The sequence below is a fragment of the Plecotus auritus genome (genome assembly GCF_963455305.1).
Source record: "Plecotus auritus genome assembly, chromosome: 12".
Lineage (NCBI taxonomy): Eukaryota > Metazoa > Chordata > Mammalia > Chiroptera > Vespertilionidae > Plecotus > Plecotus auritus.
Window position 1 is genome coordinate 30,127,755 of NC_137778.1, and position 11,469 is coordinate 30,139,223.

General features: G+C 40.5%; 1 protein-coding gene across 33 annotated transcripts in view; it reads right to left on the reverse strand.

Annotated features, from left to right (window-relative positions):
* Positions 1-11,378, reverse strand: part of UBAP2L (ubiquitin associated protein 2 like) — a 44,045-nt gene extending 32,667 nt beyond the window's left edge. For 11 of the 33 annotated variants that reach the window (XM_080649029.1, XM_080649052.1, XM_080649024.1 and 8 more), the window contains exons 1-4: positions 11,257-11,377; positions 7,395-7,524; positions 4,638-4,715; positions 3,973-4,083 (exon numbers count right to left, since the gene is read on the reverse strand). In XM_080649029.1, the coding sequence (XP_080505155.1) occupies positions 3,973-4,083; positions 4,638-4,715; positions 7,395-7,484 (279 nt within the window). In that variant the 5' untranslated portion in view covers positions 7,485-7,524; positions 11,257-11,377. Of the gene's footprint in view, positions 1-3,972; positions 4,084-4,637; positions 4,716-7,394; positions 7,525-11,191 lie in introns of all 33 variants that reach the window. The other 22 variants (XM_080649037.1, XM_080649032.1, XM_080649025.1 and 19 more) reach the window with 11 other exon arrangements.
* Between the last annotated feature and the right edge of the window lie 91 nt (positions 11,379-11,469).

Consider the following 11,469-nt stretch of genomic DNA (forward strand, 5'->3'; position numbering starts at 1 on the left):
TCACTTTGCATATTAGTCAAAGGACTTAGTTATTGGTTCCTAGCTTTCAAGTGTGTTTCCTTAGCTGAAAAAACTAATTTCCTATGGATTCAGTGATTCCTAATTATTTATAATCTTATGCATGTCAAATAAAGCACACAAAGAAAACTGAAAGTTTCTAAAAGTTAACTTTGAATTCAGAATGAGTAAGCAGCATTCAACTCTTGGGCATATGCTCTAACCAAGCAACCCAGAATTTAGGAGGAAAACAACAACTGTACCTACTTCCCCACACAACATCCCAACTTCCTTTACTTAAAAGACCAAATAGCTGCCAGGAAGGCACCGCCCTGGCCCCAAGACATGCTGACTATAGGAAGCCTTCCATTCCAGGTTTTATGCACTGTGTTCTCCCCTATACTTCCTAAATTGATAGAGTCCAATTCAGCTTTTCCCAAAACAGAATATTCTATAATTCATTACAGAAGGAAAATTTGTGGTAAGGAAAATAATTTAAACAGTCTTATAAAATACTCATTCCTTAAGAAAATGAATTTTATAAATTTAAAGTTTTAAACATACACATATCTTGATTTACACATATTTTCTCAGAAAAAATATATAAAATAAAAAGTTCCAGGACAAGCACCCAAATTACCAATCTTTACTATCCTAGATACCATTTAACTCAAATAACAATGACCCTGGTTATCAGCAACAGCTATCTAATACTGAATAGCTATCAAGAATATGAACCAGGCCCTGGCCAGGTGGCTCTGTTGGTTGGAGTGTTGTCCCGTACACCAAAAGGTTGCGGGTTCAATCCACAGTGCAGGTGCATACAAGAAGCAATGTTTCTCTCTCTCCCACCCCCAACTCCTCTCTTTCTAAAATCAATAAACATATCCTTGGGTGAGGGTGGAAAAAAAAAGAATATGAACCCGGTATAATATAAAATTACTATTAACTTTCTCAGGGTTGACAATAATACAGTGGTCGTATAAAACAGCTGTCGCCAACCGGTGGTCCTCCGTGGACCACTGGTGGTCCATGAGGTCCAAAAGGTTGGCAACTGCTAGTATAAAAGATCATCCTTCACCCTGGCCAGTGTGGTTCAGTGGATAGAGTGTCAGCCTGTGCACCAAAGGATTATGGGTTCAATTCCGGGTCAAGGGCATGTACCTGGGGTGTGTGCAAGAGGCAACCAATCAATGTGTCTCTCTCACATCGATATTTTTCTCTCTCTCTCCTTTCACTCCCTCTAAAAAATCAATGGAAAAATACCCTTGGGTGAGGATTAACAACAAAAAATAATCTTTCTTTAAGGGAAGCATGATAAAATATTTAGGGAATAAAATACTATGGTATCTACAAATTACTTCCAAATAATCCCAAATATCCATCAATGGATAAATGGACAAACAAAACCGTGGCATATACATATACTTACTGGATTATCAAGCCTTAAAAAAATGGAATTCTGATACATGCCACAAAATAAACCTTGAAACATTATGCTAGGTGAAATAACAACAGAAGGACTAGTATATTATATGATGCCACTAGAATAGGCAAATTCAGAAACAGAAACAGAAAATAGGTTACCAGGAGTTGATGGGAGGGAGAAATGAGGAGTTACTATTTAATTAATACAGAAAATCAATTTTCAATTCAGTTTGAGAAATGGAAAACTCCTAAAAATGAATAGTAATGGTTATACAACTTTGTCAATGTACTTAATGCCTGAATTATACATTTTAAAATGGTTAAAACAGTAAATTTTAAGTATATTTTACCAAAATTTTAAAAGTTCTTAAGTTCAAAAACCATCAATTTAAAATTATGGTAAAAACGTATCTACATATACTAAAGTCTACAATAAATAGTTTACAAAAGTAATGATTAAAAATATACACATTAAGTATCCACCGAGGACTTGGCAGCTCCTTACTGCCTACTCTTCCAACCCAAGTTGATTCCACATTACAATTGGTGAGTTATTTTATGCTTATAGTACCTTCAATTCATAAGTTAGCATAACCCTCTAGCTAAATCTGCATTAAAAACAATGAAAGCCAGACTCAAACAGCTAGCTTTTAGAGTTTTTGCTAGTCTGTCTTAAAACCTGGCAAGTTTCAGAAATCTGTTATCTTCTCCCTCTATGGTATACATTAGCTGTTGGCACCAGATAACTTATATAAAGAATTACTATGATCTTCCCAAAGATACTGCCAGTTTTCTGATATGATCACATCCACCCAAATACATCCAACATCCTTGGCAGCTGACTTTGCTTCCCATTGATTTCACTAGTAGTTGGTTTATTTGTAGCCCACATTCTCATTAACTTTTTTTTAAAATTCTCTACCTGAGGATATTTCCCACTGATTTTTAGAAAGAGTGGGAAGAAGGGAGGGAGGGAGCGAAAGTGGAAGAAAGAGAAACATGGATGTGAGAGAGACACATCAATTGGTTGCCTCCTGCACATGCCCTGGACCAGAAATGGAACCCTTCTGTGACCAGGCAAAGGCTCTAACCATTGAGTAACACTGGCCAGGGCTCCAGTTTACTTTTCTTTTTTGATACTGTGGAAGTTCAAACTTGAAGCACTAGGCAGAAGATGCTGGAAGGGGAAAGAAAATGTGACTTGTGCAAAATTAGACTCTTAAAAAACATGAGTAGTCAGTCCTACCTCTTCCCCTTCAAAAATATCTTGGGACGGCCCTAACCGGGACAATTATTCTAGAGTAAACTCAAAATTAATCAAAGGCACGGTTATACAATTGCCCAGGTAATAATTTTCAAATAAAGTCAATAATGTAAAATCAAACCTGGAACCACACTTTTAAAGAGAAAAATTCACAAATTTAAATTTAATGATTAAAAAAGTTTTCCACTGTGATTTCCCACTGTCTAAAGGAAATTGATGAACTTCCAACATGCAGCTATAGTGACACTGTAACATCAGCTGATTACTCAAAGGATGAACTCTGGTTCTCTATCCCAACCAAAAGTCCCCAGTGTAAGACCAAGTAAATGAAAATGACTTCAAAATGATACAGTGCTCATTAAACAAAAATAAAAATGAAGTCCTCTATTAGCACTGCAGAAACATCCCAAATTAGTAAGGCAAAATCTCTGTTAAGGGACTTCTAATTGGGTATAATGATAAGACAAGCACAAAAACACAGGATTCTCACTGAGTGGGAAGTAGAGGAAGAGGTAAAAGCAATTCTAAATTCTAGAACAAGAGATCCTCCAAGATATTCCCTTATCATCTCTAGGGATAGTCAAGAGGCTGTAAAAGTTTGTTATCTGCTACCTCAAAAGAAAGAAGTTCACATGATGAAAAGGTATTGGAAAACGCAAAGCTGATATTGATGGGAATGTGCCTAAGTCAGAATCCAGTAGTTTGTGACTTTGTTCAGTGACAGTAAAACAGATGAGCAGTAGTCTTCCATGATTAGCACCTAAAGCTATGAAACAGCATCTCTAATTCATACTAATCCAGTCCTAAAACAGTCACTAGTCTAGAATGAATAATTTATTCCAGGCCAATTAGAAGAACCTGATTTTATGTTTTCTCCTGTTTATTGTTCATTAATTTTAAGTATTTGCAACCTGCAGCAAACAATCTTCTAGGTCAGTGGTCGGCAAACTCATTAGTCAACAGAGCCAAATATCAACAGTACAACGATTGAAATTTCTTTTGAGAGCCAAATTTTTTAAACTTAAACTTCTTCTAACACCACTTCTTCAAAATAGACTCGCCCAGGCCGTGGTATTTTGTGGAAGAGCCACACTCAAGGGGCCAAAGAGACGCATGTGGCTCGAGAGCTGCAGTTTGCCGACCACGGTTCTAGGTAGTTCCCAGTTCTATTTGAAGAATAAGGTACTCTGTTTTAATTGAGTTACCCCAATTTGCTATTTTTAGAATACTACTAGCATCTCAGCAAGGGACCCACTTTCTATAACGCTTTATTAGCACTCTACCGTATCTGGGTTTCCTTCCAGCAGTACATTGATGGCTCTGTTGACATCTCCATTGCAGTCATGCAAAGCAATGACACATTCATCCTGGTTCTTGCCTGTGATATCAATCAACTGAAAAAGAAAGATCAGCAGTGATCATGAACAAGTTTGTTCTCCTCACCAACAACAAAAAAACCTAGGTGAAGAGAAAACACTAGCAGAGTCTGAAAAAACCAGGCTTAAAAAAACAAAGCAGAATTTTGGTGTTCTAATTCCAAAAGCAGGAAATACCTGTGACCAAAAATGGGATTAAAAGATTTACATCCAAAAGCAATCAAACAATAAAACATCTAATAGAGAATCAAACCCAGAAACACAGACTTCAGCATATCATGTACTTCCACACTTCCTAGATGCCACAATTGCTCAAAGTTGCTATAAAAGGGCATCAACAAAGTCAGTCATTAAACAAGAGGTTAAAATTAAGACAAAACCTTTGAACCAAGGTATCTGTCCAAAAGGGTCAGTAAATCAGACAATAAAAGCACTTATTTACTAGCTTAACCTATCATATTTCAGGTCTTAGAACTCTTTTAATACCTATAACACAAAGTACCCTGGTAGGCATCTATGCATTAATCCAGATTTTTTCCCCATAGCTTACAGCAAATTAGCAATCCACTCACTTGTTTCACCTTTTCCTCAAAGTCAGCATCATTATGGTCTGAAATCATCTGTGCAAGTCGAATTTGTTCCGCAGTGGCCTAAGAATTGAGATTAAAAAAAAAAAAGCATGATTGACAGACAACAGTTTAGAGGAGGGTTGGGGGGACCTTTTTTCATTCAATGGCCATTTGGATATTTACAACATTGTTTGCAGGCCATACAAAATTATCAACTTAAAAATTAACCTGCTATATTTGGTCAAACATTTAATTAACTCACCCCTAATGCCCAGGCAAGGCCAGACCAAATGATTTCGAGGGCCTTATAGCCTGAGGGGCAGATGTTCCCCACCCGATTTAGAGAAATAAGAACCCATGTAGTGAATAGCCACTGTACCTCCCACCCCAATTTCCTTCTTGTTACAAATGACCAAGTAATAAAATCCTAACAGCCTTGGCCAGTATGGCTCAGTTGGTTGGAGCGTCATCCCATGCACCAAAAGGTGGTGGGTTCGATTCCCGGTCAGGGCACATGCAGGAGGCAGCTGATGGATGTTTCTCTCTTACATGGATGTTTCTTGTTCCCTCTAAAACAACAACAATAAAACACTAACAGCATTTGAGATGCTTAAGTCAGCACAATGACAAAAAACAAAGAGTAAAGCTGGTACTATTTCACTCTACAATACCTAAAAAAAGCAGGAAGCTTTTTCACCAATGTTCACCATTAAAGAGGCTTTCATATTGGGATCACAGCACCACTTTGAAACATCTGCACCTTAATTCACATTAATGTATTTGCAAAGTCATGTGTAAATAAACCCTTTCCCTATTTATTCAATAACCAATGCCACCCTCCTATTCTTAGGGCTGACATAAGGGCTAGCCTAAAGGTAGATTCACCATATCTTCTCAGTATCCCGTGTATGTTTAGAAAACATACAAACTTTATTGTCCCAATTGAGACACTAACTCACTTAAGTGCTAAAATTCTGCTAGAAATTCACAGGAAAAGTAAAAAAAAATAATAATAATAAGAGGAAAATTCTAGTCTTACATATTCAATTTATCTGACCAGAACCAAATGTGAAATTAATTCATTCACATTACATACCAACCAACACCAAACTGGTTATAGAGAACAGATCATACCTAAATCAAACTTTAAAAAAACAAAAACCCATAAACTTTAGTACCCAGGAGGGGTACAATACTCTAGGGCAGTGGTTCTCAACCTTTCTAATGCTGCGACCCTTTAACACAGTTCCTCATGTTGTGGTGACCCCCAACCATAAATTATTTTTGTTGCTACTTCATAACTGTAATTCTGCTACTGTTATGAATCGTAATGTAAATATCTGTGTTTTCTGATGGTCTTAGGCTCTACAGGTTGAGAACCACTAGAAGGGTTCTCACACACAGATATTTACATTATGATTCATTAACAGTAGCAAAATTACAGTTATGAAGTAGCAACGAAAATAATTTTATGGTTGGGGGTCACCACAACATGAGGAACTGTATTAAAGGGTCGCAGCACTAGAAAGGTTGAGAACCATGGTCTAGGGTGTCTCATTTGTTAATTTTGAAGGAAAATAGCAAAGATATTAACTCCTCATGGAAAAGGAAATAGCAGATTAGGCCTCAGTGAGACCAGAGAGGAAGATAACAGATCCGTTAGGAAAAAGAAGAAGAAAAGAAAGACAAAAAGTTGGCAAGATAAAGGTGGGCTAGAAAGATGGTAAAGTGGAAGATCTAAAAAATAAGAAATCTATTGCTAAAACATGTATCGCTACCTTAGAGATACAAAGCACAAGAGCCATTCTTTCCAAGCCTCATGGTTCAATATTAAAGAACAAAAAGTAAGAGCGCTACATCACAGTATGGCATTAACAGTTATAAGGCTCCAAGTAAAAAGAGGCAAGGACATGCCCTAGCCCAGTGGTTGGCAAACCGTGGTTCGCGAGCCACATGCGGCTCTTTGGCCCCTTGAGTGTAGCTCAGCATTAGAACCACTTCATCAAAATAGACTTGCCCACGCCCTGGCCGCTTTGGCTCAGTGGATAGAGCGTCGGCCTGCGGACTGAGGGGTCCCGGGTTCGATTTCGGTCAAGGGCACATGCCCTGGTTGTAGGCTCAATCCCCAGTGCGGGGGCGTGCGGGAGGCAGCCGATCGGTGATTCTCTCTCATCATTGATGTTTCTCTCTCTCCCTTTCCCTTCCTCTCTGAAATCAATAAAAATATATTAAAAAAAAAAAAAATAGACTTGCCCAGGCCAAAAACCGACTTCTGCGCATGGGTCACGAAGTTTCAATCGCACTGTACGTGCACGCCCACACATGGTATTTTGTGGAAGAGCCACACTCAAGGGGCCAGAGAGCCGCATGTGGCTCACATGCCGCGGTTTGCCGACCACTGCCCTAGCCGGTTTGGCTCAGTGGATAAGAGCGTTGGCTTTCCGAATGAAAAGTCCCAGGTTTGATTCTGGGCAAGGGCATATGCCCAGGTTGCGAGCTTGATCCCCAGTAGGGGGCGTGCAGGAAGCAGCCGATCAATGATTCTCTGTCATCATTGATATTTCTCTCTCTCCCCCCCTCCCTTCCTCTCTGAAATCATTAAAATATACTTTAAAAAAAAAATAAAAAGAGGCAAGGGCTTGCAAATAAGAATGAAGAACCCAAATCAAGAATCCAAAGTATAGAATAATGCTGCATTAGACAGAAACCAGAATCAATCAGCAAAGCTACCCATGGATCCATAACACTTGTATTCTTTACCTGTGGCCGTTGCTTGTGCTGTGTCTGGTTTTGGTTTTGAGGTTGTTCCCAGTTTCCCCGGGCTCGGTTCGTGCCCACCGACGTCATCATTTACAGTATATACAAATAACAGTATTTACAAGGTAGAATACTGAAAGATTAAAAAAAGTTTAGATATTAAATACAGGCAAAATGAGGGCTTTTCACCTCTCATCAAGATCTTCACTAAACCCTTTGTTCTTCAAAGAAACAAACCAAGAGGATTCACCTGTTCTTCAAATTTAGTTTGACAAATTCCTTATGAAACTATCCATTTTTGTATAAGAAATGTATAAAGCATGTTAAATAATGGGCTTTTTTTTTAAAGTTATCAGCACAGTTTGGTTACTCATCCCCTATAAGCAGATTTGGTGAAGTTTTGCTATCTTTGTAGTAGACAAAAGTATCTCAAGTCCCTTTGACATAAAGGAAAGATAAAGCCTGGAAACAAGTCTTCCAGGAAGAGGATTAGTCTGTACTCAGTTCACCTATGAAAACAGCCTTACCTGCCTTACAACCCTTTGAGTTGCATGTGACCTCCATCATTTAAAAAAGCACAAACTCAAGTCTAGCCTCTTTCTCCCTTAAGTTTCTATCTCTCAGCATGCTGTGGGGGCTTCCATAGCTTTCCACAAGGCATATATTAGCCACAGTGACTTTGCCCTGAACCTCAGTTCCCTGGATAATTCCAACACATTGCTTTTGCAGCTGCTTCTGTTGATCTCCTAATCCACAGTCCAAGAAACCAGAATTACAATTACTCGCCACCACTCACCTTGATATACAGAGAATCCCAAACCCAAATCATCTAGCAGCACAAAATTTTATTTGGAAGAAAGGAAAATCATGCTTCTGGGAAATCATTTTAAACTTGAGACATTATTGCAGGGCAAGATGACTTAGTAAACAAAGAAAACATTCATCATGATGGAGTGCTCAAGATAAGGTTATTCCCCATTGTTTTATTCCCTTCCAAGGCATACAAATTTATACTTTTATGCTCGTTTACTTATTTATTTATTGGTTAATACCTTATAAGGGCAATTCTAAACTGCTCAGGAGACATTGCTGGATTTGAGGTAGAACTAGAGTGGGCTCCTAAAGAAATATGCAAGGATTAACTATTAATAGGGAAGTGAATTTCACCTGTTTCTTGGTTCACAAAAAAAGTTGACTTCCTTATGGATTAATTCTTCACCAAGTTCAGTAATAGGTTGGATAGGTCTTTGTTTTGTGATGCAGTCATTAAGAATTAAGAATTCTATATTCTCTATCATTCAGAAAAAGTTACATTACCTCTCCCCTCACACACATGTGCACACAAAGACCTATAAATATTTCTAGCTTAGTAAGAGATTATTTACTAGACAGTAGTAGTTTCCCAGTCTGACATTATAATCAAGTTTCAATACTTAATTTACAAAAACAAACAACAAAAACCTGTTGTTTAACCAAGTACCTCTGGATTCAACTAAAAGGGGGGGATTAAAATTAGAAGGAAACTGTTATGCTTAATAACTGGCTCTAAGATGTAGTTTCTAATACGGGATAGCAGCCATTCCTGTAGCTTACAACTATTGACTGCCTTCTACTCCACATGTGATTTCAATTTGTGAGCATAATTTACACTACAGCTATGGATTGCATGACTAGCTGGCCATGTGGATAACTGTATATACTGTACCAATTGATGTAAATATGTTAAAAGCCATATTGGAAGCCACATAATCATTCAGGAAAGGGGGGGGGGGGAATCCTCCTGATCGCTCTTGCTATTGGTTTCTATTTTTCTATTACAAGTGTTTTAAAAAGTGTGACTAAGAAAATTTTACCACCTAGGTAATAATAACACTGAGCAACAGGTAAGTGATCTGGGATGGATCACTAGAGATCACAGAATTAGTAGCCTTTCAGTAGCAAGCAGACACATACCCAGGGTTATCACAGTGAAGGTGAGGAATCTTGTTAAATACTCCTTCTTAAAAAATAAAAAAGTTTAAGGGAAATAGGTGAGAAGTATTGGAGACCAAGGGACTAGTGTGGGAACAAATACAGGTTTCAACACAGGAGTGCCCTTGACCATTTTTTGAAAACCAGCTACTTAAAAAAATAGCCAGAGAAATTTTACAGAAAAAAATAAATAACAAGTATTTATTGAGTATCTACTGTGTCCAGTACTTGAGAAAATACAAAAGCAGTATGACTTGGTTGCTGCCCTCAGGGAGCTTACAATCTAATTTGAGAAACAATTCAGGAACCCTGAAGCTGGATTGGTGTCAGTAAGGCTTATTACTTCTAACAAAGTAACTAATTTGTGGTAATGACCCCTTCATCTCCTTCTCATGAACTGGAATGTAATTTTTGAAAATAGTACTTCCCAGTTAGGACATGTTTAATAAGGAGGGGGCTTTAAAAATAAAAAGCAAACAGTACATTTTAAGGCCTTTCATCATTGGTTTACATGCCAGAAATACTTCCTGTTCATAACGGAAATAATCACTGGCGTAATCTAATCCTTAAAGACAATGGTATAGAATCTCAAAGCAGTTTTATCAACCCGTACTCAACCAAAACGTTTCAGTTCTCTACTAATGCTGGTTGTCACTGACCCTCATCACCTCCCATCAAGTTACATTACATCAAATATCCCCAAAGCACGATATGGGAGGTGGATGGGGGAAAACAAAAAAAGGACTTCATCTAATAATCAGGGACAGTCAAAGGCAAAACGACAATAACAACAAAAACACCCATTACTGTGTTGTTTTTCTTTCCACAACATCCTACACCAGAGGTGGCTACATTTCAAGAATGGTGGAAAAGGAGCAGTCTCCTGTTTGTGACATCAGTTTGCAAAGCAAATTTAGAGACTGCCCATAAGGTGAAGGGTCTGAAGAAATTTCTAATTACTGTCCCATTATGAGAACAGTGAATACCCCAGTGCTCTAGTGACGTCCCTTAGGCGTAATGCCCCCGATGGGGCCTCCATATCCAGCTTCCCAAATAACATCATAATTTTGAGGGATACACCAAACTACAGTATGGACAACAGAAAGCTAAAGATGGCAGCAAAAATACATATATTCCAAGAGCTGGGGCGGTGAGAAAGAAGGAAGGGCAATAAGAAGAGCTGACAAAGAAGCTGGAAACGGAGGGACGCAAGCCCACGCGTTAAGGATGAAAGGCTCACCCCGCTCAGCAGCGCCACATCTCCTCACCTCCCACCCGGAACAATTTAATCCCCCGCACTCCAAACTGAGGACCACATGAGCGAGTTTGGGGCAGCTCCACCCCATCGCCCTCCCTTCCCTCCGCCACCCCCAAACCAGGCCGGACCCGGATCAGAAGAGGCCCACAGTGGGTTGGAAAGGGAGGAGGCCCCCTCGTCTTCTCTACAGGCACCGGCAGGGGTAGAGAGGGCCGTACCTCAGGCGGGGCCCAGGTCTCGCTCGCTCGCGCTCTTTCTCGCTCTCCCCCACCTCAGGCTCTAGCCGCATGCCCCCCCCTCCGGCTGCCCCAAGCCCCGCCCCGGCCACGCTCCCAAATCGAGGCCCCGGCTCTGGTGAGGCCCACTAGGCCGCGAACCCAACCATAAACAAAACCTCCGGCGGCCGACTCGGAGGGTAGCCAGGGCTCTCACGACTTGGGGGGGGGGGGTGTACAGTGGGGGAACACACGGTGCGGGGGGGCCTACCAAGTGAGGGAAACACGGCGGGGGTAGGAGAGAAAGGAGGAGGATAAAAGGGGGATCGCGGATTTAAAGGGGCCGCGGACAATACCCAGCCCCGCCGCGCTGCCGCTGCCGCCGCCGCCGCCGCCAACGCCGCTGCGCTCCCAACTTTACCTCAGTCTCCTCCACACTGACACCCCCGGGCCGCGCCGCCCCTGTCACGTGATATAAGGTTCCCTCCTCCCCGCCCCCATCCCTCCTTTTCCCTCTCGCGCTCGCTCTCGCGCCTTCCCCCCGCCCACTTGCCTTCCTGCGTCCCCCAGCACGTGACGCAAAAGGGACGCGCACGCAAGCGTGCGCGTGTCGCCATGCCACGAGAACCTCTCC